General features: G+C 38.6%; 1 protein-coding gene across 4 annotated transcripts in view; it reads right to left on the bottom strand.

The window, feature by feature from the left end:
- The window catches only part of PRIM2 (DNA primase subunit 2), a 351,775-nt gene that overhangs the window by 30,242 nt on the left and 294,102 nt on the right, over window positions 1-27,431 (bottom strand). The window contains exons 15-16 of one of the 4 annotated variants that reach the window (XR_011530149.1): window positions 2,061-2,164; window positions 463-496 (exon numbers count right to left, since the gene is read on the bottom strand). The exons of 1 other annotated variant lie outside the window; for it this stretch is intronic. Coding sequence is in view for 2 of the 3 variants with exons in the window: in XM_070586354.1 (XP_070442455.1) it covers window positions 12,370-12,547 (178 nt within the window). In the remaining variant the exon portion in view is untranslated. Of the gene's footprint in view, window positions 1-462; window positions 497-2,060; window positions 2,165-10,737; window positions 12,548-27,431 lie in introns of those variants that run through there. 2 more of the 4 variants (XM_070586354.1, XM_070586355.1) reach the window with 2 other exon arrangements.

Genomic DNA, 27,431 nt, shown 5'->3' with positions numbered 1-27,431 from the left:
TTGTCTTTGGTCAAGGAGTTGAAACCTTAGGAGGCTGAAATTTGGATATTACCATAACTGTGGCCTCATTTTAGTAATAGGTGGGCAAAGCCTGTGACTTTCCCATTACACGGTCACTAGGGAAGCAAATGTTGAGGTTGTTGGCTCTGGGGGAACCCACGTCAAAAGAGGGAAAAGAGGACACTAGATGTTGTATGCAACTTAATATTACCTGTTCCCCCTTTCTCCACTCTTGAGGCAAAGCATCCAGCCTGCTGTTTGGAACCATGATACAATGAAAAGTCTTACATAACACAGAACTGCCAGTTCCACAGTTTAGAAAACAATAATATGACAAAAAATCCAGATTGCCTCTTCCCACATCTTCCTCAAGAGATATAACTGAGGAAAATGGTTCAGGGGATGACGAAACCATGTAAAGGGAGTTTTGTGAAACCATGGAGGTACCCCGTCTGCACCTACCTCCATATCACTAAGACATCTCTTCTTGGTTTGTCTAGAGAAAAGATAGAGAGAGATACGAGATCAGAGCTAAAAGAAAGTATTCATGAAGCGAAAGAAGACAATCATGCCCTTAACTCTGCAAATAAATAAAAACCAAGAAACTTTAAATCCTATGTTTGGGTTTTAAACTTTCCCAAATGAAGTCATAGCTTTGCAAAGATATCAAAGCAGAAAGAACTTTAGGTGAACTTTAAAAAGAGAATTATCCTACACAGTACTAAAAGAAGAATGACAAGTTTATGTTAATAGAAATAAAATTAAGTTCTTTATCGCTCTTACTAAAAGGTCTTCATGTATGGCAAGATCTAGTTAAGTAAATATTCTTTTGCAATAATTGGCATTTAACACCCAAAAACAGTGCCGTGGTAAACAACAAGAGGACAAGGACAAAGACAAACTTGAGGCCCAGAATCAGTCTTTCCGTCTGAAGTCTCCTGTATTGAAACAGTGGGAATGTGGGAGACTAAGGAACGTGAGAAAGAAAAAAATTAAAATAATTTAACATGTTCTTTAATAACTGCTTATGCCTTTTCAAATAGAAGAAAGCCGAGGCCTCGGTATTGAGAAAAGTAAATTTGAGGTCATTCCTTCTTCAATAGAAATTCTCCTTGTATCCATCACCAAACAGCACTGCTCGAAATTTTAATTGAATGTTCTCTATGCCTAGGGAGCTGTGAATAATGGCAACAAGGACAGTAAATAATAATTCAAGGTCCTTTGGAAATCTTAACTTTCAAGTAAACAGTAACACAATACTTCCAAGCTGAAAATAACAAATTTGAAATGTCTAGTCCTTTCAATAAACATGAGCTAATACCATGTTGGTACTGCAAGTGGGGAAGAGGGCCGTGGACAAGAAGAGAAGAGACTCACTCTTTATGGTTGTTTCCTCTCTTTATTGCTCAAGGGCAAAAGACAGCTATTAATGCTAGGGTCTTCGGCATGACAGAGAGAGGCCGTGACACACAGGAGGGTCACGGGCACCGTGTGCGCTGGCCTCCCACCTGACTGGCCAGGCCCCTGACCATCTCCACTTTAGGACCTTCACCCTGCCCAGGACAGGCCCCATCTTATAACACAGACTTTCATGTTAGATCAGGGAAAGTCCTTTAATTACGTGGTGCAGTGAAAAAAACACTAGGCTAGGAGGCTGGGGTCTGTGATCTAATCTACACTCTGCAACCAACAGCTGTGTGATGGTGGGCAGCGACCAATTTCCTCATCTGTCCAATGAAGAGGATGACTGCTCAGGGGTCGGCAAATGATTCTATAAAGAGCTAAATAATGAATGGTTTGGGCTTTGAGGGCCACTCAGTCTTTGTCCAACTACTCAACTGTGCCATTGTAGCATAAAAGCAGCCACAGATATTGTATAATCAAAGAAGTGTGGCTATGTTCCCATTAAACTTTATTTACAAAAACAGGTAGCAAGCCAGATTTGGCCCAAAGGCTGTAGTTTGCCAACCTCTGGACTAGATGACCTCTTGTTTTATGAGCTCTGAAATTTTATGAGTCTATAATGCTAAAAATGAGGTAGTCAAACGGAGACCTGTCACCTAGGCTTCAGCTGTCCAAGAAGAGCCCGCAGAAAGATCCAGGAAGACATCGGGGCAACTCAGAATGCTTTGGTCATCTCTGGAGCCTATAAGTCCACTGACATCTAGCAGTGCAATAAGGCAAGAAAAATAAATAAACATTATAAAGATTGAAAAGGAAGTAATAAAACTGTCATTATTTATGGAAGATATGATTGTGTATATTCAAAGAGAGAGATAAATTATCAGAATAAGTAACATCTATTCATCTCAGATTTATCCCATTTCTCCCCTCCTCCTGTACTGCATTAAAGGGGACAAAACTTTGCAACCTCTTTTGGCCCCTGGACTGTGCATACCTTCAGCCAATGGAAGGCACTGGCTGAATATTAGTAAGGGGGAGGGGAATCCAGGGTGTTTCTCTCTTCTCTCTCCTTCCAATGGCCTCTCAGGCAACTACTGATTCTTTCTAGCTCCTGCTGCACAGGCTGTCTGTGGTTCCACTTCTGCTGAATGATGCTGGTTTCCAGGCTTCATAACACTACCTTCTTTCTTTATTCCTCCAGTCTAGACGTGCAAGCAGCTTTCTGCTCTTTTGTAATTTGGGTAGCTCCATTACCTCTCCTTTTTCGAGTCTCAATTCCTCTATTACCTGTGTTATAAATGCCTTGCATTAAGTTCCCTCTGTATAAAATATTTAGAATAGTTTGTTTTCCTGGTTGGAAAACAAGTTGCTATATGCAAAGTGAATATACAAAAATTAATTCTGCTTCTCTATAACAGCAACAAACAATTAGAAAATGAAGTTTTAAAAAATACTATTTGCAACAGTGTCAAAAATAGAAAATACTTAGGAATAAAACTAATGAAAGATATGCAAGTCTTCTACACAGAAAACTGTAAAACATTTTTCAGAAAAATTGGGGGAAAGTCTAAATAAATTAAGGCAATTATTTTTTATATAGAACATACAAACACTATAGAAGAAAAGATTAATAAATTAGGCTATAATAAATTTAAAAGTTTCTAGTACATAAAAATACATGATTAAGACAGAGAAAATACAAGCCATAAAGTAGGAAAATATATATATCAACGTGTATTCGTGTATACAGGTATCTATGTAGGAAGATTTTTTAAATCTTTAAATCTCTTTTCTTTTATAGCTAGTGCTTGTATGTTCCATATACAAAATAATTCCCTCTTTATTTTTATTTAGATTTTTAAAATCTTCCTACATCATATAAATAAGGAAAAGACAGACAATGCAATAGAAAAATGGACAAGACTCAAACTTCAAAAAGTAAAAGTAAAAAACTGATAAAATATTTTAAAAGTAAATAGTAGACTGCTAAATCATAAAAGAAACATACTGCAGCATTTCTACGTGGAAAATAAATCTCTGAAAAAAATTTTTGACATATATATACAAATTATGCTGAGTGGGGTTCCATATTAGTAAGTAAAAATATTCGTATTACAAAACTTTCAGGCAGAAACGTCTTTGCATTAATCTTCAAAGAGAAAGAAAATTACAGAAGAAAGTATAAAAAAAAAGAATGGACAAGAAACTAGAACATAAAGGCTATCCAAATAGCTAATGAATGTATACAATGTGTGGCCTCATTAGTGATGAAAGCAATGCAAATTGAATATCACTACGCCACACACCAGTATAACTAAAATTAAGAAGATTGACAATTCCGAAGATTTGCAACTCTTTGGAACAACAGAAATCTCATGAACTGCTGATGGGAGTGTAAATCAGTGCAACAATTCTGGAAAACACTTTGGGATTATTTACTAAAGCTAAATAGATACATGCCATATTTTCCAGCAATTCTGCTTCTTCATATACACATACATATTCATTAGAAAACATACTATGTGCCTCAGTAGACAGACATTAGTTACATTAGCCGAAGACAAGACACAACCCAAAAGTCCATCAACAATAAAAATGGATAAATAATGATATATTTCCATAATACAGCACTATACAGCAGTGAAAATAAACAAAATACAGCTACATACAACAACGTGAATAAATCTCTCAAAATATAGTCAAGAAAAAGAAGCCTGTTCTGAGCATGGTCCATTTGCCCCTCCAGGTCCACTCTCCATCCTTCTCTGCCCATCTCTGTGCCCAGGAGCCTGACTAGTATGAATTTCTTCAAATGGGCCATTTGCCCTCCGGCTTTTGGTTGGATCTCCCCAATAAGAGGTAAATGAGAGGGCAGGAGGAGAAAGATCAGGATATTTGTCCCTTTGGACTCTCTCTGCCAGGACATAGTTGAGAGTGGCTACAGTTCTCTCCTGAAGACCACATTTGCCCTTGAGCAGCTCTCGCCTACAGCGATAGGGAGCACAGGGTTTCTGGAACTGCTTGCCTCTGCAGGCCTATGGGTAGTAGTCTCCCCGCTTCCCCACTATTGGTAGCCCTGGGGTACTGCAACATCCCTTATTGGTTTCCTTTAATCTTGCACACCACTTGTATACAGTCTCTTGATGAAACTGTTAAATCCTCCTTTTGAATACGTTCTTTGTTTCCTGCCAGGAACCTGACCCATACAAAGCCAGACCCAAATGCTTACAAACTCCATTTATATAAAGTTAAAAAATAAACAAAACTAAACTACAGTTTGAGGGAATGCATACATAGGTGGCGAAATTACAGAGAAAAGGAAGGAAGTAATTACTATCAAAGTCAGGAAAGTGGTTAATTTGTGGAAAGAGAGGGAGACGTAATTGGCAAAGAACACATGAGTGGGTTCTGGGGTACTGGCCACGTCCTATTTGTTTACCTGGGGGATGGCTAAGCGTTCTTTTGCCTTATAATATCTTATTAAGCTGTACATTGATGCTACGTGCATTTTTACTGTATGTTTGCCATTGTTCCCCATAAAAAGAGCTCAGAAAAAATAAAATAAGGAGGAAATTTTATTTGATTGCTGCATCCCATTAAATGTGCTTCCATTTTAAGAACATATATGTCAAGTGCATAGTTTAACTAGCCTCACTCAATTTGGAGAGAAAAGCAGAAATGAGGATTGTTGAAAACTCTCATTTCCTCTAATTGCACTGAGATTTACCAGGGGTATCGTTTTATAAGCCTCCAGTTGATTTAATTGGCCCAGAGGAGAACAGAACAAAAGGCAAGAACACAGAGAAAGAGACAGAATCCTTGAGCAAGAGCGGCACAATGATGCTGCAAAGGAAAAGATCAAAAAAAGATTTCAGAAATGCACAAACCAAGTTATTTTTAGTATTGCAAAGGTATGTGGATACAAAAGAGGACACAATAAATGTATGCTTACCTCTAGACTTGGGTTATTAACATGAAAACTATTTCATTTGATACATTCTGTTAGTTATTAACTTCTGCATAATTCTCTTGATATCTCAATAATTATAGGGAGGTAGAAAATTCAAAGTTTTTTTGCTTGCCCAGAACTATAAAAGAAATTTCTAAACAAAGAAAAGTTAACAGAATACAATCTACGTTAAGTGTGATTTCTAGCGGGCAAGCTCATTTCTTGCCCAAATTAAAAGTAAAATGCAAAATATTTGGAAATTAAACACAGGTCATCGGATGAATGCAGACTGTTTCAGTGCAGTCACATTAATGACTTCAGTAACAGTGTAATCTACCATGTGGAAGAACAGCAGACTCCTGTCTAGTAACACTGGTTACATGTTTTCAAATCATACAAACGGATTACATAAATTACCTATTTGTGCAGCAAGGGACATTCCAAATGTTATTGTGCACAGCCTAATGAACCAAGAGACAAACCATCTCTCAGAGAGTCTCAAAAATTGCCCATTTGCCAAAAAACTCATTATAAAGTTTAAAAATAACAAAACAGGGTTAGGCTAGGAAAGCGACTCTGTTGTGGAGAAGGCAGCAGAGAACACATTTCACCCAGCAGAGGAAGATTTCGTCCACAACTGAGTTGGGGGCTAGCCTTCTGTTTTCCTTGGTGGGTTTAGTTCAGGTGATTTGAATCCTGTGGCCAAAGCACCTATATTGGAACATAGTCTGCTATAAAAGCAGCATCTCTAGATTTTTCCATTAACCCCAGAACTTATAAGTAGCATTTTCCACTTGTAAATATTTTGTCATGTTCCTTTGTTGCTTCCAAGAGAAGGAAACTGCATGTGGGATTTAAAATTTCTACCTAGCAATTTAACCTCCACTTGAAAGGCCAGATTTTTTATTCCATTTGTATTTTTAATTTTTTTTAATGTTAGATTGGATTTGTTTTTGGAATAGATAATATTTGTACATAGTATAAAACTTAAATGCACAAAAGGTATTTTATGTAAAATCTCCCTCCCACCCCTCATCCTCAAGCCAGCAGGTCCCACCCACGAGCAGTCAGTGTAACTGAGAGGAGCCATCGCAGAAATTCAGACCACAGCCTCTCACTCCCCACTCTGGGGGAGTAATACCGCAAGGACCCCACTTGCCTCTCCACAAAGACCCTTACAAACAACCAATCCAGAGAGTCCCTCTAAGTCCCTGGATGTGTTAGGAGATACACCATTCCACAAAGGCAACAAGGCTTAAAATGAACTGACCAGCCCGTGTGGCCACTGGATCACCACGTTCTTCACTGGCTGGCTATGCAGCATCGCACAGAGACCAGGCTCTTTCCCAATCCTTGAAGCCATCTTAGGAAAGTTTTTCCATCAGCAAAAGAGCTTGCTCTGCTCCTCCTGTGTTGTCCCATTAGCAAGTATTATTATCTTCTACACTGCTGATTGAGAACCATTTATAGACATTCCATAAGGTTCCACAAGATCGAAGTTTGCCATTATGATTGACCTAGGTATATTTACCCATGTTTGAAATTTTACCTACTTCATGTGGTACAAATTAACAATTTTGTGATGTAACATGAAGTCTATTTCTTATACCAATTTTAATGATCTTTTGCCATGATTGAATTTACCTTTCTTCAAGAAGAAAGAGAAAGGGGAAAGATTGAAATGTGGTGAAATTTGATTGAATTTTGAGGGTTCATTAGTCATTGCTAAAGCATGATTCTTGAAATTTAGGATGCAAAGAAGATAATCTGGAGATCTCAAAGGAGAAACTCCAAAGAGAAGTAATTATTTCCTCCGGGTTGGGGAAGGAGAATTGAGGATATATTTTGCATTCTTCCTGCCCATCTGCACTTTTTCCTAAATAAACGTATAATGCTTCCATAATATGAAGAAATTATGTTATTCTTCACAAGAAGCTATTGTTCCCATTTACAGATAGCAAAACTGAAGCACTGATGGCCTAAGTGACTTTGTCATTGTACCGCCGAGATTCAGCAGGAAAATGGAACTTCGAATGGGGTCCCTCCAGGTCCTAGTCTATTTTTTGGCCCACTGACTCTGCTGTCTTCTTTTATAAGAGTGCTATATCTTGAAAGCATCTCTCCAAGACACCTCTGAGGTTAATGCCTTAGAAAAACCTATCAAACATAATCACTTTGATAGAGACCATTTCACATTACTTTTACCAATCTATTTTTCTTGGTTCATGCTCTCAAAAATGTCTAACTTTTCCCAATGACACTGTTCACACTGATTCTAGTTTTTAACAACGTAGGCAAAGATTTAAGCTGATCGTTTACGGGGTGAAAAGAAAATGACAGTAGAATTCAATTCTCCAGGATAGATAGAGAATATTCAATACATCTCCATATTAGGAACCATCAGTATTACATTACCCAGCAACCACTCCGGCAGCTAAAGGGACAATCCTGGCAGCTTCATGAGATCCTTGGAGAAATCGCTCACCTCCACCCCACCCCTACTCATCCCCAGACCATTCTTTATAGCTATTAAAGTTGCCATTGTAAGTGGCTCCAGAGCCCTAATGTGTGAATTTTGTGGTGAAGAGAAATGTAAAATATGGAATATGGAATTTCTAGAGAATAGAGGGTCCTGTTGACATATATTTAGTCTAATCCTCTAACAGACAGGCCATTAAAAAAGGCCAAATGTTTGAATTCATTAAAAAATGGTGGGCTCGGCTCCTTAAGGATTTGCATTTCCATGATGAAGTGAAGCCATTTGTCTAGCTTACCCATTACTTTTTCCAGGAGAAAGCAGTTGGAGTAAAACTGGGGGTCCCTTCAAAGAGAATACAGGAAAGGGAATATGTAAGTGCCAGTGACTTACTGCTGCTGTCTCACCCCTTTTTATTAGGGATGCTATCTGCCTTCAAATATAGGTGTTCTACCTCCCCCAGGTCATGTTTCCTTTGAGATACAACTTATCTCTACTCCATGTAGCAACCGGCATGTCCCCAAATTCAGAGAACTGTAGTAAAATGGATCGAGCTGGGCTAGACAGTTCCAATTTTCAACCTGCCAAGCTGTCTGGAGCCAGGGCTGAGGTCCTCAGGGGCTAATCAACAGGCTAATTCAGATGTGATGAGTCAGAGAGGTTTGTCTGGGTCCCATTCCTCAAAGAGGAGATGCAAGTCAAAGCAAAGAGTCCAATATGCAACCAGGTCCAAGAACATCATACAGGCCGAACCATGGAAGAGAGCTAAGAATCAGAAGCAGGAAGGGAACCAAGCAGAGCTGGTCAGAGATGAAAGTATAAAGTGTCTATGCAATTTTGGATTGGGGAGTCCACTGCTTCTCTTTAATTTAGCAGTGGATAGAATACCCAGAGTTGAATCTGACTGGCTTAAAACAGATACTACTATTTGTCAGAATGTCCTCTACATCTCCAACTCAAAAGTGAGTAGGAATTGTCAGATCCATGTTCTACGCAAAGTTAAAGCACAATTCATTCCCTGGAATACTACTTTATCTCTCTTTAGCATGCGTATCAGTCAGGCTCTTGGTTGCGAGCAACAGAACTTGACACTGGAAGATAAACTAAAAAAATATATGATAATCCATATATTGTTGGCTGGGAGGCCTAGAGAACAAAGCCCAAGGATGGGCTTGGGTGCAATGTCAAAACCATGGTGCAGCTGGCTTGTTAAAGAACAATCACCATTGTTACTGCCCCACCAAAGACCAGAGGAAACCACTGTGGCCACTGCCACCACTGCACCATCAGGCAGGAGGCTATACCTAGGCCTGTTTGCTCGTGTTTCTCCCTTCTGTATCAGAGTCTCTTATGGCTAAATTCTAGGATACGTGCTACATTTTAGCCATAAGAGAAGCTATAAACTTGAGGTTTGACTCTACTCTGAGGATGTGGAACTCAAAAATAGAAACTTCTCCAAATACAGAAAAACCGTTCAAAAGGTAATGGGCAATTTTTGACAGGGGTGCCAAGATAATTCAGTGGGGAAAAATATCTTTCTCAGCAAATACTGCTAAGGAACTGGACATCCACATGTAAATGAATGAAGTTGGAACCATTCCTTATACCACATACAAAAATTTACTCCAAATGGAGCACAGATTTAAACGTAAGAGCTAAAACTATAAAGCTCTTAGAAGAAAACGTAGAAGTAAATCTTTGTGACCTTGAGTTAAGCAAAGCCTTCTTGGATATAGCACCAAAAGCATAAGTGACCAAAACAAAACAAAACGATAAATAGGACTTCATCAAATTAAAAACTTTTATCCTTCAAAAGGTACCATCAAGAAAATGAAAGATGACACACAGTAAAGGGAAAACATATTTGCAAAATCATCTAGCTGTTTTGATTGCATTGGTGAAGGAGGAAATTCCACCCTAGGGTTATGGGGATGGTTGGACATACAACATCTGCAATAAAGCAGATAAGATTGACAGCAGTTTATTAGTCACATATACTCAAAGCCCAGGAGAGGAGAACACCATGCCATGTAGGGGCACATGGGAGTTGCACTCAGAAACAGAGTGAACAACCAGGAGCTGTGGAGGTCAACTTTGTAACATCAAGAGGGTGGGATGCCCCCTGTTTCCCAAGAAAGGATGTGACCAGCTTGTTTGAATAATTCCATGGGTTGGCAGGAAATTGAAACCCACTGCTCAAGAATAATCAGGAACCACATTTGGTCTGTTTGATAAGGAGGGCTGTTTGGCTAGGGGACGTTATACATGGGAGCAGAGTGGGGAGGGAATGAGAAGTTAGACTATTCAAGACCCTTCCAATTTTTCCAGATGTCAAGGCAGTGCATGATAGTGAACCCTAATTTTATGTCTTACACCACCATAAGACACCAGGGGACTTGCATCTAGGATATTTTAAGAACTCTCACAAATGAACAATAAAAATAAAAATAACCCAACTTAAAAATGGGTAAAGTCTTTCAATAGACATTTATCCAAAGAAGATATACAAATGGCTAATAAGCACATGAAAAGATGCTCAACATTATTAGCCATTAGGAAAATGCAATAAGATATCACTTCAGATCCACTAGGATGACTATAATAAAAAAGACAGACAAAAACAGTTGGCAAGGATATAGAGAAATTTGAGCCCACGTACATTGCTAGGAGGAATGCAAAATGATACAGCTGCTTTGGAAAACAGGTTGGCATTTCCTCAAAATATTAAACATAGAGTTACCATATCAACCAGCAATTTCGTTCTGAAGTATATACCCAGACGAAATGAAAACATATGTCCACACAAAAATTTGTACATTAATGTTCATAGCATCATTCACAACAGCCAAAAAGTGGAAACAACCCACATGTCCATCAACCGTTGAATCAATAAATAAAATGTGTATTCATGCAATGGAATATTATTCAGCAATAAAAAGAATGAAATATAGATACATACTACAATATGGATGAACCTTGAAAATATGCTGAGAGAAAATAGTCACAAAAGAACACCTACTGTATGATTCAATTTACAAGAAATGTCCAAAATAGGTAAATACAGAGAGACAGAAAATAGATTACTAGCTGCCTATGGCTGGGGGTGGTGGATGAGGAGTGAATGTCAATGTTTATTGGGTTTCTTTTTGGAAGATAAAAATGTTCTAAAATTGATTGTGATGATGGTTGAAAACTCTGTGAATGTATTAAAAACCATAAATTGTACACATTAAATGGGTGAATTACATGGTATGTGAATTGTTGAGATATAAAGTTGTTAATTTAAAAAAGGTAACGAGCAGCCTGAAGATGACTGATTTCAGTAGAATAACTATTCTAAAATATCTATTTGAATCTTCTACTTTAAAATATCTTTACAAAATTTGGAAACTCTCTGCATGGCTGATTGACTAGTGTATATTCTCTTATGAATCTCCTATAATCTTGTCATGGTTGATGGCTACGGTGAAGAGTACAGTAGTTAAGGAGGTAGATAAGAACTGCAATTTTATTTTTATCCATCTGTGTAAACAAAGTTTAGGGAATGGGCTGATAATTTTTTTAGAGAAAGAAAAGTTAATAGAGATACACTAGATGAGAAATTGCATCTCAAAGATGTTTGCTAACTTTTCGAAGGTCACACAGCCAAATGATGAAGATATTGTGTAGTGTGGAAACCTAACACACCATCTGTGATAGCCACCCTCCATGCTGGTTCCCAATGATCCTTGCCTCCTGGTATTTACATCCTTGTGCAGTCCCCTCCTTTCTTTCCCATCATCCATTCTGAGGGAAGCTAGCCAAATGTCATGATGACATTCAAACAACCTATGGAGAGATCCATGTGTCAAGGAACTGAGGCCTGCTAACAATCACGTGAGTGAACTTGGAAGCATATCCTCCCCAGTTGAGCTTTCAGATGAGACTGCAGCCCCAGCTGACAGCTTGATTGCAGTCTCATGAGAGACCTTGAGCCAGAACCATCCAGCTAAGACATTCCTGAATTCCTCCCCCACAGAATAGGTTTGGGGGAAGTTTGTTATGCAGTAATAGATAACTAACACACCATTTATGCTCTTTCCACTCTAAAAGCTACTTCTTATCTGAAAACTATCAAATATTTTCAAGGATTTTCCAGGATGCATGGGTTAAAATTCAAACCCTAATCATTCTGTTTGGGTAGCACTTTGATTTACATTTAGTCATTTAAGGAGAGGAAAATTAAATATCACAATAGTGGTGTAATTTTTTTCAATATGATTAGGAGATTTTTGCCCCTCAGTGAGAGCAAGGTATAGCATGTTAAAATAGGATAACCTCTTAGCTAAATATCATGTTCCTCGCGGTGGAGCCTGCACAGTTTCATTGAAACAGACTGGTACTGTGGACACTGCCTCCTGCTCTCCATCTGTGCTCTCTGTAAACAATATCACCCTTGTTTCTAGATCCACTCTGGCCAAATTTCTGAAGAGCCTCCCAACGTTACTAATAAACAAAGAGCCAGACAGAATGGAGAATACGGAGAAGAAATCAGCATATTTTATCCTCTACATTGTGCAAGCAAAATATACAAGAAGAGAAGAATATTCACAGGAAAGGTCATTATTACTGACATCCACTGTCCTCCTGGCCTCTTCCTCTCATTTACAGAAGACTCCAGCGACTGGCTCTCTGTCTCCTTCTCCCCTCTGTTCATGTCATCATTCTCAGTGATCCTACTAAGAAATAGAAGCAATCAGACAAGGACTTCTTCATTCTCCTTTTACCAAACCTGCCAACCAATCGCCTCTGTATCACAATGGAAGTCCCACCCACGCTCCATGGTCAATATCTCCCTGTGTGTTTTGCACCCCATCTCCTCTCAAATTCTCAAGGGTTTTACTCCAATATTTTCTACTCTGTCTTTCCACGATCATCCCTTTCTCCCTCTCTTTATACTAATCCTAGAAGTATACCAATATGCATTGATATCACCTCTCTGAAAATACCCTTTCTTAATCTCATATCCCCCTCTGGCTGCTATTCCACTTCTGACATCATTCCTGGGCAAAATCCCTCAAAGTAAATATTGATTCTTGGTTTCTCTGTTTTGCCATCTTTCATTTCTGCTTTAACTCATTCTAGTTGGGTTTTGACCCCAGCATTCCACTGATACTACTTTTATCAATTAGTACTAAATACCACACATTTTGCCATTTCCAGTGGACATTTTCCTCACCTCATCCTACTCAATCTCACATTCAATCTAGTGATCACTCTCTCCTTATCGAAATATTCTTCTCCCTTGGTTCCCTCACATTCTTCCTCCTACCTCTCTGGCTACTTCCACTCAGTCTCCTTTGCTCATTCCTCCTCTTCTGCCTGCTTTCCACCAGTTGCTGTTTCTCGGGGCTCAGTCCAAGGACATCTCTTCTCTCTCTTTCAAGTTGCTCATCTACTCCCAACACATGAAAGTCCATATAAAAGCCAAAGATTCCCACATTTGTGCCTCCAGATTCATATACCTACCTGCCAAGTTGAGATGTCCACTTGCCACACATACTTATTAAACTTAACATGTTTAAGTTCATTCCCAAACAAATTGCATTCCCAGGCAGCCCCTCCACCTAGATACTGAATCCTGAAACTAACTGGAGGGTTATCCATAATTTCTCTCTCTCCCTTAACCTCCATCCATATTCAACTCAACAGCAAGCCTTCTAAAGACTACCTCCAAAAGGTGACTTGAATCCATGCACTTTATGTCAAATGCCACCAACATAGTACAAGCCACCACTGTCTTTCACCTATAGCACTGCAATAGCTCCCTTGTTCCATTTTTCCCCCTCTAATCCATTCCCCACACAGTAGCCAGAAAAATCATTTAAGAAGATGACACTTAACAAACTCAATAACAAGCTCACAACATCCTGCCCATCTCTCCAACCTCATCTAATGCCACTTTCCTCACTGGTGAACTACAGTCACACGGACCTGCCATTTCCTGGAGCATATCGTGGTATCTCCTCCCTGAGACCTCCACAGTTACCATCATAAATTGCAAACATTTAACAGCTCCCAGATAAGAGGCAGCTTGTAGAGTGGAAAGAACACAACAGCATATTAGTTATCTATATTAGCAAATTTTCCCAATTTAATTCCATATAAAGTCAGCCCCCATCCCTGTCCCAACCACCAGGCTCTTTACCTGATTAGTTTCCTATTATATTTTCTATTTTAAATTAAATACCATCATATTTCTTGACCATATCCCTTCTTATTCTCTCTTTTTATAAATTCTTTATGGTTTATAATTGTAAATGTATTACACACCTGTTGCATCTCTACCCCACTAGACTGTAAACTCCATAAGCAGACCACCATGTCTTCTTAATTATTCATTCTAAAACCAATGTCTAGAGCAGTGCTCTGAATATATTAAGCCCTTATTAGTATTTGTTGAATTAATAATAATGATAATGCTACTTGAGAGTCATAGAATCAAAGAATGTTCCATTTAAGACCTACAAAATCAAAGGACCGTTATAAGTAAACCGGCCATTCTCTTGGAACGGTATATATGTTGTCAGTATGCCATGCATTTAAGAAGCTTATTAAATACAATAATGCAAAATTAATACATCCCCATCTGCACTAGCTGCATATTTGTGTATGTGTGTATGAGGTTGTGTTTCTTTCTTTAAAGTCCTTTTCTACTCTTCTAATTTCTGTTTCCAGCACCTTCTGATTCAGATTGAACAGGATCTGTCCAAAAAGAGAAAATGCTCTTGATTCCTCTTAGAGTATTTGACCTTAAAAGGCCACTATCAGAAGCCTAAAAATGTCAGCATTTCCCCAGATGCAGAGGCTTGTCTCCTTTCTTTAACCACTAAACTAAATGATAAATCAAAGATACTCTAAGGGGGGAAAACCATCAGAAGTCTTACTTGTAAAGCAGAATTGAAGTTGAAAAGAAAGTAGGAATGAGACACATTATATGGGCATCAGCAGCCACAGGGGAATCCTGCCAAAAAGTCAGAAATCGCTTCTCAAGGATAACCGTTTTCAATCTATTTTATTCCTTTTTATTACTCTTCCCAGGTAACACAAAACCTCAACTGATATGAACCCTTTAAACAAATGTGGTTTGTAATACGGTCTATTTATATTCTTATTTTATTTGATTCAATTATTCCCCTATAATTCTCCTGGTATTAAAAGTCCTTTTGATGGTTGTTCTGTTTTCCATTTCCAAAGTCATTAACCTCCATTCCCTACCCGAGGTAAGGGGAACGCTCTGTGAGTGACAGCCTTGTTTACAGAGAGCAAGAAAAGATTTGGCAGCTGGTCTAAAGTGTCAAACGAGACGGCCTGAAGAATGCTATAGAAAAGTGTCACCAAATGGGGACGCGATGGCACGCTAACTAGACTGCCTCCTTGTCGCCCACTAATAGAATTCTCTGACATGCACCTCTTGAGAGAGAAAGATTTGCTAGGCGGGAGGAGTGCAGGATAGTTTCTTGTGTACCTTTCATATGACTTTCACAGTCTTCAAACTCTCAGAAGCACAGAGATTGCCTTAAAAATGCAAATAATGAGAAGAAACAAACAAACAAAAAAGACTGTATTAATTTGAATTAAAACATAATGCCCTTTTGAGAAAGATTTCATTTTTAACATCTCAGAGTACCTCTAATACACCAAACTTTTAGCACAAAATTGATGCTTTTTATCCATTTCAAAAGGTATATCTGAGAGTATGCCAAAGTGTTATTTTCAATTATGTCATTACTTAAAAATCATATGATCAGGTAGCAATTGGCCAAAGTCCTCTAAAATAGTTAAGTATTCAAGTCTCTCTTCTATTGCTACATTTAGTCTCTTGGTGAGTTCAGTTTGTCCATTTGATAGACATTTCTTAAATGCCTACTATGTGCAGGCACAATACCAGGCACTTAAAATTAAATAAAATTAGAAATTTATTTTCCAAATTGCACTAGCCACATCTAGGAGACATCAGATAGTTCACAGTCTGGTAGGAAAGAGAGAAAAGAGGACAATAAGTGTTCTAGCAGTCATGAGAATGTCCACAAGGCTTTCTTTTCTGCATTTCCTCTGGGCTCAAGCCTTTCACTGGAATCCTAAGCTATTTCTTCTAATCCATTGGATCTATCTTCACTTCAAAGTCAGGATGTTCAAAACAGATTTTGCCATTCTTCCTAACCCCAGTCTGGTTCCCAGCCCAAGATCCCTAATTGTCAAAACAATCACCAACGATGAGCATGCACTGTGTGCCAAGTACTGCATTAAGTATGTCACACAGATGATCTAATTTAACCCTCAAAATATTCCTATGATCTAGGTCATATGATTAGTCTATTTTACAAATAAGAAAACCAAGACTTAGAAAGGTTAAGTAACATGCCCAAATAACTAGAAAGTTGTATCTGTAGGCAGGCACTTAAAATCGGACTCTAGAGCTACATTGTCTAATAGCCACATGTGGCCATTGAGCATTTGAAATTTGGCTAATGCAACTAAGAAAATACTCAATCAAACTATTCTCTAAAAGTGAAAGCAAAACAAAATCTTGTTCAGATCACCAAAGCTGAGAGAATCTCACCAGCACGCTTGTGCCTTCATAACCAAGGTAATGAACTATAGACCCTCAAATAAAGCTACGTAGGCTTAACACTCTCAACTCCCCCAGTGAATGATTTCATGGACTATTGCTGTATCGTCAGGGCCTCTAACTCGCTGCTTCTCGAGCCTGAGTACATAGCAGAACTTCTGAGAGTTTTTCAGATTATGGTAATCCAGGTTCCAGCCCATAGCAATTAGTAAGATTCACAATGAACGGGGCCTGGGTTCCTGAGGTGATTCTAATATTCAGGTAGGGGTCAAACTGGCTTCCTAACCTCGCCGCTTAGATCCCCGGCCTATTTCCAATCTCCAGCTGCCCTGTTGAAAATAGCTGGCATACAGGTCAGTCATTTTTCCACCACTGAACTATAAAGAAATATAATGAATAGAGAAAGCCACGTAAGGAAGATCAAGTGAACAATTTCACACTCGATCTGCCATCAAAATCCAGTTGAGACGTTATTTACTTTGCCCTTGGCTTCTCCGGAGGGCAGCATTTCTAGATCTTCCAGAACCCACACACATGTCAATCTTGTGTATGGTACCATGTCTTCAAGAGAAAGCAAAGGGGAGAAAAGGCAGTTCCTTTTATCTCTGTGTTGCCATTTTGACTGCTCCTTCCTGTGTTCAACTTGTGCTTTTCTCCTATAGACTCTTCATTTGTGGGACTAACAAACTCCTGAAGTCTCTATCATCACTCTTTCAAGGGTTTCTCTTTTCCCATCCACCCTGAGCCCTATTAAGATAAAACCAAAGCAAATGTTTTCTTCCACGGCGCAACATTTATTGATCCTAGAGAAAACTTTTCCAGTCTTTTCTACAGTAAAAGTACATTTTGTCAAGCCTTTTAACTGAGTTCGATTATCTTTTACAAACTATACAAGAAGAAAGAGTTTTTACAAGAACAGGAATATTTTAAAGCCATTTCATTTCTAAGAAAAATCTTTGACAACATGCAGTTGCCTATATGCTACTTTAATTATTAACAGCACCCCTGATTACTCTCAAAATTCTCCTACTTTGCATGATAAATTATATGTTTACCTTGTTTGTTGGCCAAATGAAGAGCAGTTTTCATCAGAGTGTCACAGAAGGAATTTTACCCACATCAGCAAGATTTCATGAACCAGACAATTCATGCCCATCCACCCTGTGCCGTTGTGCCACAAACTGTTAAAATGCCAAACAGTTAGAGTCCCAGTAATTGGAACTAAGGCTGAATGCAATTATTTCTGTGAGTCTGAGCTGATACCTTTGATTCTCCTAAAGTTATATCATATATCTGGAGTATAAGGAAGGCTTGCCGACAAAATGAAAATAACAGTAGGTATTAATAATGCCCATACACTTGGTTTGTATCCATCATTCGTATGCCAAGCCTGGACTCTTCTCGACCTACCATTGTTCTCGATAAAATATTCATGCACCTCTTACACATATGAATTTCTGATCAGGTTGTCTCCCAAAGATATAATTCAGATACTTCTTGCTGAAAACATGATTTCTTACAACCTCCACCTCCATTCCTATCTGCCTCTGTCTACCCTCAGGAGTTATGAGACATGTTTTCCACTTTTCTTGGTTAAAAAGTCCATCCACGACAATTTGCATTCTGGCCTAAACATTGTTAGTATCAATAGCATAAAATAATATCCACTATTAGAAAAAGTATGAGGGAATACAACAGATTTACCATGGTTTAGCCCAAATCGCTAAAGTGGAAATACGAATAAAAGTGAAAAGAATGTTTAAATGACTCCTTATGTGTGCTGAAAACAGGTACCAGTGACTTTCCCACTCAAGAAGAACTTTCTGAGTCCAACCGGATGAAAACAGTCGTAGCTTCCGCAGTCCCCACAGAGCCAACTTCTTAGCAATGGTTTGGTTGCATTTCCTCTAATAGATCCACTCATAAAATTTTCTAAGTGAAACTAGTTTCTTTCAAATAACAAATGAATTTACAATGATCATTTCTACAGGGCTATTCACCGCAAATAAGCTAGATCTTTATCCTAGGGCGTCACTGAAATATAACAGACATGTTTCTCTGTAGAAATAGACCGAAGTGAAGTGCTACATCCATTGACCTTTCCAAATAATCTTGCTTCGTGAACAAAAGGCAGTGTTAATTTCCTCAAGAGTAAGAGCTGATGCAGTTGTCAAAGATAAAAGAAAAGGACACAATAGCAGCAGACTTCAAATGTGCTCTGGATACTGAAATAATGATAGCAAAGGCGATCGGTGACCTCGAGAATGACAACGAACTAAAGTGGGATTTAGACGTCCCCAAGTATAATGTATTCACCGACACTTTTTATTTCAAATGGACAAGCCATGGAGCAGAATTAATGCCCTGTGGAACTCATGGCTGCGCATCGAAATCCACCTAGTGACCAAGACTTATGGGCCTTCCAAACAACCCAGGTGAAGGTGGCACTCTTTACGGTGTGCCTGACCAGCAGAATACAGATTTGATTTTCTGACCCTGGAGAAAAATACAAAGCAGTCACTTTGAGCTAAGACTCCAAATTACAGCTGTGGTTCAGCTTAGATTCCTTTTGTAAAATAAAACTTGCTGACTAAGCCCATAAGAATTGATTTATCTTTTCCTTTTAATGGTGTTTATCAGAACAGAATTGGTCTCTTGTTATCACTCTGAATACATTGGGCTTTGCTGGCTACCTAGCTCAGTACATTTATTCTAACCTCATTGTGGCTATCAGAAAATGAATTTGCTAATTAATAGCAGAAACCCAAGAATAAACATAGAGGGTAAGTGCAAAAGGATTATATTCTTCAGGAATGATGTCGAATTATATTTCAGACAACTCCTCCTCGGCCAAATAACACACAAAACAAAGCACACAGGGGCTTTCAGTCATGAAGAGGCAGAGAAAAGAAAAGGACAGCAGATCGAATATAGAAATAATTTGTCATCTCAAAAGACTTCCAAAGCGCAATAAAAGACTGTGTGGAATCTAATTGAAATGATTCTGGGAATGAAATGACATCAGTGCTTGGTGAAGGCACATTAGGAAATACTGTTGCTTGAGTGAAAAACTAACGGAGCCCTCAGTTTGGTGTAATGGTGCATGAGAAAAGGCACCTTCCGGGGTCACCCACTTCAGCGCCACCACAAATCAATGTGATGGAACACACCAAAGATACCAGGCAGGCCCTTGAAAGTGTGCGTCAATCAGGTCTCCTCTGACTTCAACTGGAAGTACTTGTAATAAAAACAGGTCTTTACGAAACTCTCCACGAGGACCTGTTTCAGGCTCCCCTGGGATGAATAGTGTTTGCTCCTTCCCCTACAGAAATAGTAGGGCACACTGCTATCCACTTGGAAATGGAAGGGAAGGCTTGGACCCTACGTTTCTTTCAAATAATTCAGTTTAGTGCAACCAACAGTAACTTAACGTTATTAAGTACTAGGCAGACACTACTTAGCACTGGGGACCCTGAAAGTCACAACACTTGTTTTCATAAAGTCACTGCCTAGTGGGGGATAAATTATAATACCACAATGAAGTTATACTAAAAACATACACAACGTCCAGAACGATTTGTTCCGTCTGAAGACTTCACACATGCAGCGATGCCTAAGCGTCATGCTGAAGTGCAAATATGCGTTCACCATACAGACGAGGTGGGGAAGGATCCACTCACCTGACAGTGAGAATGAAGTAAGTGGAGTGAATATCCAGAACTGCGATCGCCAAGGAACACCGAAGGGCATTACCAAGCAAAGGGCAAGCTGCTGTCCAACTGTGGGTGCCTTTGAAGTTTAGACTCTAAGCATTAACAGAGACTTCCAACAAAATCTTCCCTTGAAAGTTGTCTGTTTTCTTTTTCTCCAATTCCTCTCCACATTTCCTCTTGAACCTACTCCAAACAGGCATTTGAGTCCACCACTCTGCTAAAATAGCTTTTGCCAAGGTCACCAATAACACTTATGTTGCTGAATCCAAAGTCAGTTTTGATCCTTAAAAATTTGACCTCCCAACATTTAATAGAATGTACCACATCCTCTTTCTGGAAACATTTTCTTGCTTTGGCTTCTGGAACACCAGCGTCTTGGCTGTCCTCCTGACTTAAAGACTATCCCTTTGGTCTCCTCTGCAGTTTCCCCCTCATTTCCTTGCACTCCAAATGTTGGAGAGCACCAGGACTCAGCCCTCAGATCTCTCTTTTTTTTTAATTTTTAATTAATTAATTAATTTTTTTATTGCTGTAACATTGGTTTATAACATTATATAAATTTCAGATGTACATCATTATATTTCAATTGCTGTGTAGATTACATCATGTTCACCACCCAAAAATTAATTACAATCTATCACCATACGCATGTGCCTAATCATACCCTTCCTCCCTCCCCCCTTCCCCTATGGTAACCACCAATCCAATCTCTGTCTCTATGTGATTGTTTCTTGTTGTTTTTATGTTCTACTTATGAGTGAGATCATACAGTATTTGATTTTCTCCCTCTGACTTATTTCACTTAGCATAATACCCTCAAGGTCTATCCATGTTGTTACAAATGGCCAGATTTCATTGTTTCTTATGGCTGAGTAGTATTCCATTGTGTATATATACCACACCTTCTTTAGATTTCATTGTTTCTTATGGCTGAGTAGTATTCCATTGTGTATATATACCACACCTTCTTTATCCATTCATCCCTTGATGAGCACCTAGGTTGCTTCCAAGTCTTGACTATTGTGAATAATGCTGCAGTGAACATAGGGGTGCATGTATCTTTACACATTTATGTTTTCATGTTCCTTGGATAAATACCCAGCAGTGCAATAGCTAGATCATATGGCAGTTATAGTCTTAATTTTTTGAGGAATCTCCATACTGTTTTCCATAGTGGCTGCACCAGTTTGCACTCTCACCAGCAGTGTGTGAGAGTTCCCTTCTCTCCACGTCCTCTCCAACACTTGCTGTTTCCCATCTTGTTAATTATAGCCATTCCAAAGAAAGTGAGGTGATATCTCATTGTGGTTCTGATTTGCATTTCCCTGATAGTTAGTGATGTTGAACATCCTTTCATGTGCATGTTGGCCATCTGTATATCTTCTTCAAAAAATGTCTGTTCAGACCTTTTGCCCATTTTTTAACTGGGTTGTTTGTTTTTTTGCTGTTGAGATGTATGCACTCTTTACATATTTTGGATATTAACCCATTATCAGATATATGGTTTGCAAATATCTTTTCTCAATTGTTAGGCTGTCTTTTCATTTTGTTGATGGTTTCCTTTGCTGTGCAGAAGTTTTTAGTTTGATATAGCCCCATTTGTTTATTTTTTCTATTGTTTCCCTCTTCTGGTCAGACATGGTACTTGAAAATATGCTGCTAAGACTGACGTCGAAGAGTGTACTGCCTGTTTTCTTCTAGAAGTTTCATGGTTTCAGGTCTTACATTCAAGTCTTTAATCCACTTTGAGTTAATTTTTGTGTATGGTGTAAGATAATGGTCTACTTTCATTCGTTTGCATGTAGCTGTCCAGTTTTCCCAGCACCATTTACTGAAGAGATTTTCCTTTCTCCATGGTATGTTCTTGGCTCCCTTGTCGAAAATTAGCTGTCCACAGATGTGTGTGTTCATTTCTGGGCTCTCAATTCTGTTCCATTGATCCGTGTGTCTGTTTCTGTGTCAGTACCATGCTGTTTTGGTTACTATAGATTTGTAGTATATTTTGAAATCATGGAGTGTGATATCTCCAGCTTTGTTCTTTTTTCTCAGGATTCCTTTAGCTATTCAGGGTCTTTTGTTCTTCCATATAAATTTTAGGATTCTTTGTTCTATTTCCGTGAAAAATGTTGTTGGAACTTTAATAAGGATTGCATTGAATCTGTAGATTGCTTTAGGAAGTATGGACATTTTAACTATGTTAGTTCTTCCAATCCAAGAGAACAGAATGTCTTTGCTCTATCCAAACTAACTTCCTAGGATATCTCACCCAGCCTCACTCTTTTAAAAAGCATTTATGGTTTTTATAAATGACTCCCACATTTATACCTCTGGCCTTGATTGCAACCACGGACTCCAATTCACATATCTCACTGCCTACTAAACATTTATACTTGGGAGTCTCGGGAATCTCAGCCTTACCACATCCCAAAAGAAACTTCTTACTCCTCCTCCACCTGTTCCTACTCTTATCTTATCCATCTCAGTTATGGTATCTTCATGTTTCCATTGTTCATGACAGACATCGTCCAATCCAACACCAGATCTCTTTCAAAATACATCCAGAATCTGACTTCTTCTCAGCACCTCTACTGCTAAAATCTTGGTCCAAGCCATAACTGTCTCTCATCAAGAATACTGTAATAGCCTCCACAATGGGCACCCTACTTCTGTTCTTGTAATCAGAGTCATTGTTCAAATACTTAAATCAGATCATGTCATTCTGCTATCCCTCCGATGGCTTCCCAGCCAAGTCAGAGTAAAACCAACAATTCCCTCCCAACACTGACTCTACCCCTGTCACTTTTGCCCTCTCCCTGCTCGCTTCACCTCAGCCACACTGGCCTCCTTGCTAGTCCTCGAACACGCAGAGCAGTCTCCCACTTCAGAGCCTTTGTACTTACTTTCCCTCTGCTTCTGAAGCTCCTCCCTCATGGAATCACATGGCTCACTTCCTCCTTTCTCTATTACCTATTTAAATGTCACCTTTGCAGCAAGATCTTCCACAACCACTTTTTATAAAAGAGCAACTCTTCCCCCTCACTCCAGCACGCCCTATTTCATTTTCCCTGCTTTTCCTAAATTGTACTTATTACCAGCTGATATTTATATCTTTATATGTGTATTTACTTGTCTGTCTACCTCCACCAGAATATAAGTTCTGAGAGGGCCAAGGCTTTATCCCTTGTGTCCACTGGTGTACCCCAGTACTGAGAATGGTGCCAGCTATGTAGTAGGTGCTCAATAAAAATTTATTGACTGACTTCATGAATGAAGAGAAATTGTTCCTAGCACCTGAGCTCTCAGCAGAAAGTCAATTCTTTAGAAGGCCATCATACCATTTCCTCCAGAGAGAAGAAGCTAGTGACTGATACCAAAACCACACAATTCCTTTCTTGCTTATACAAATAAAATACACACATACAGTAGGTACTGAAATTCTCACAACTGAATACAGGTGCAATCATTTATAAGGTCCTCTTAAAAACTTTCTAAAGTTGCTAGTTTAAGAACCTTGTCTTGAGTTAAGCTTGTACTATATTTGTACCTGGACCTTACCCAACTGGTAAAGGTTCTATTGCCTTTGGAGAAAAATTTATACTAACATTTTTTTGAGGAATTTTTAGAGAAAAATAGGTACTAAAGTTTAGGATTTACATGTTCTTCTGCTAGGAATTCCATCCTAGGTATTTAACCTAGAAAAAGAGATATATGCAGAAAGGTTTATTGCAACATTATTTGTAATAGGGAAAAATTTGAAACAACCTAAATAGGAGAATGGATAAATAAACTGCGTATGTTCATACAGTGGAGTACCAAATAGCCCTTCAGAACTAGAGCCTCATGTATCAACTTGGATAAATCTCAAAAGCATTGTTGAACAAATAAGCAAGTTGCAGGATATTGTAATACCAATTACATAAAGCTTAAAAGTGTACAACACAATAATATATAAAATTTATGGAGACATAAGCAACATAGTAAAAGCAGAAAAGGATAAACACCAAATTCAGGAAGGTGGCTACCTCTGGAGAGAGAGGGATGGAAAAAGGGGAATGAGGCTCATAACTGTATCTGCAATGACTTATTTCTTAACAAACAAAATATATCTGAAGAAAATGTGTCAAGATTTTAAGATTTGACAGAGCTTGGTGGCATTTTTTCATTATTTCTCTATGCTTTCCTATGTGTTTGAAATATTTCATAATAAAAAAGATTCTGTTCCCCAAAGTGGAGAAAACCAGATAAACAGCCCCCTTAACACAGCACAATATTAATGAGGCTCAATTATATTTACAAGGGCATTCCAGGTGGAGAAAAGTGTATTTGCATAATTGCTTATTTTGAGTAACCCCAGTATACAGAGTTAAATCATGAAGGATCTTATATGTCATGCTAAGCAGTTGGAATTTTATCCTATTGGAAACGGAAAGTCATTGAGTTTTAGGCAAGGGGGTAACATGATTTGATTTCCATTTTAGTGAGATCACTCTTAGGGGGATATTTGGGGAATAGAATGGAGGACTAAAGTGAGTGGAGATAGGAAGACCAGTTTGGAAGCTTTTTCAATGATCTAGGCAAAAGACAATGAACTCCTGGACTGAGTTAGTGGCGTGGGGATGGAGGAAAGGAAATGAATGTAAAGACTTTGGGAAATAAAATCAACGGGACTCTGATGTACAAAATATGGAAGGAAGTCCAAGGTGCCTTTCAAGTTTCTAGCCAATTGGAATGAGAAGATAATGGTTGATACACAATAATGGGGAATTGGGGGACCTGCAGATTTAGGAGTGGCAGGGGAGACAAAGAGTTAAGACATGTTGAATTCCAGCCATCTGAGACATCACTGGGGAGGATATCCAGGAAACAGGGGAGTTAATAGGTCTGTAGCTCTGGAAGAAAATTCGGAGCTAAAGACAAATATTTGGTGTTCATCCATGTATAGTTTGCAAGTAAAACCATGAGAGTGGTTGACATCTGCCTGCAGAGTATGGAGACTGGAGATTAAGGAGAGAAGAGACCCAAGGATGGAAGTTTAGGATCACCACAACGAATGTGAGACACTGAAGAGCATCCCATGAGTAAGACTGAACAGAAAGGGTGGAGGTGTGGAGGAAGAATCCAGAAATCATGGAAGGCAATTTCATGCCATTAAGCCTGACAGCTTGAATTGGTCAGTACCACCCCTCTGCCTTCCCCTGTATTGAAATAATTGAGAACTGCCTCCTCTTAGTGAAGGCTAATTTCTCCACCTGGGCTTTGAATGACTTCAAAAGTGGATACTTTCAACATAGGTACTGGAAGCTTTGGCCAGGGCAATTAGGCAAGAAAAAGAAATAAACGGTATCCAAATTGGAAAGGAAGAAGTGAAACTCTTGCTGTTTGCAGATGACATGATTCTATCTATAGAAAACCCTAAAGAATCTATCAGAAAACTATCAGAAATAACCAACAACTATACCAAAGTTGCAGGGTACAAAATCGACTTACAAAAATCAGTTGCATTTCTATACTCTAATGAAGAACTAGCAGAAAGAGAACTCAAGACGACAACCCCATGTACAATCTCAACAGAAAGAATAAAATACCTAGGAATAAACTTAACCAAGGAGGTGAAAGACCTATACACTGAAAACTATAAGACATTATTGAAAGAAATCAAAGATGACATAAAGAAATGGAAAGATCTTCCATGTACATGGATTGGAAGAATAAACATAGTTAAAATGTCCATATTACCTAAAGCAATCTACAGATTCAATGCCATCCTAATCAGAATCCCAATGACATTCATCATGGAAACAGAACAAAGAATTCTAAAATATATGTGGAACAACAAAAGACCCCAAATAGCAAAAGCAATCCTGAGAAAAAAGAACAAAATCGGAGGCATCACAATCCCTGACTTCAAAATATAATACAAAGTTATAGTAATCAAAACAGCATGGTACTGGCACAAAAACAGACACACAGATCAGTGGAACAGAATTGAAAGTCTATGTACAGCTAATCTTCGACAAAGGAGCAAAAAACATACAATGGAGAAAGAAAGTCCTTTCAGTAAGTGGTGTTAGGAAAACCGGACAGCCACATGCAAAAGAATGAAAGTGGACCATTATCTTAGACTGTACACAAAAGTCAGCTCAAAATGGATTAAAGACTTGAAGGTAAGACCTGCAATCATAAAACTCCTAGAAGAAAATATAGTCAGTACACTCTTTGACATTGGTCTTAGCAGCATCTTTTCAAATACCATGTCTACTCAGGCAAGGGAAACAAAAGAAAAAATAAACAAATGGGATTACATCAAACTAAAGAGCTTCTGCAAGGCAAAGGAAACCATAAATAAAATGAAAAGACAACCCACCAACTGGAAGAAAATATTTGCAAATCATATATCCAACAAGGGGTTAATCTCCAAAATATATAAAGAACTCACACAACTCAACAACAAAAAAACAAACACCCAATCAAAACATGGGGCGAGGATATGAACAGACATTTTTCCAAAGAAGATATACAGATAGACTATGGGCACATGAAAAGATGTTCAACATCACTAATCATGAGGGAAATACAAATCAAAACTACAATGAGATATCACCTTACACCTGTTAGAATGGCTATAATTACTGAAAATGGAACCCTCTTACACTGCTGGTGGGAAAGCAAACTGGTGCAGCCACTATGGAAAACAATATGGAGATTTCTCAAAAAACAAAAAATAGAAATACCAAATGATCCAGCTATCCCACTACTGGGTATTTAACCAAGAACTTGAAATCAACAATTCAAAGAGATTTATGCACCCCCTTGTTCGTTGCAGCATTATTCACAATAACCAAGACGTAGAAGTAACCCAAGTGCCCATTAACTGATGAAGGGATAAAGAAGATGTGATATATATATATACAACGGAATACTACTCAGCCATAAAGAAAGGCAAAATCATCCCATTTGCAACAACGTGGATGGACATTGAGGGTATTATGTTAAGCGAAATAAGCCAAACAGAGAGAGACACACACAGTATGATTTCACTCATGTGGAGGATAAACAAACACACGGACAAAGAGAACAGATTAGTGGTTACCAGGGGGAGAGGGTTGCAGGGTGGGTGAAAGGGGTAAAGGGGCACATATGTATGGTGACAGATAAAAATTAAACGTTTGGTGGCAAGCATGATGCAGTCTACACAGAAACTGATAAATAATAATGTACACCTGAAATTTCACAATGTTCTAAACCATTCTGACCTCAATAAAATAAAATTTTAAAAAG

This window comes from Equus przewalskii, chromosome 19 (assembly GCF_037783145.1).
Source record: "Equus przewalskii isolate Varuska chromosome 19, EquPr2, whole genome shotgun sequence".
In the NCBI taxonomy this organism is placed as follows: domain Eukaryota; kingdom Metazoa; phylum Chordata; class Mammalia; order Perissodactyla; family Equidae; genus Equus; species Equus przewalskii.
Note: the sequence above shows the minus strand (reverse complement) of the source record. Positions and strands in the feature narration are given on the sequence as shown.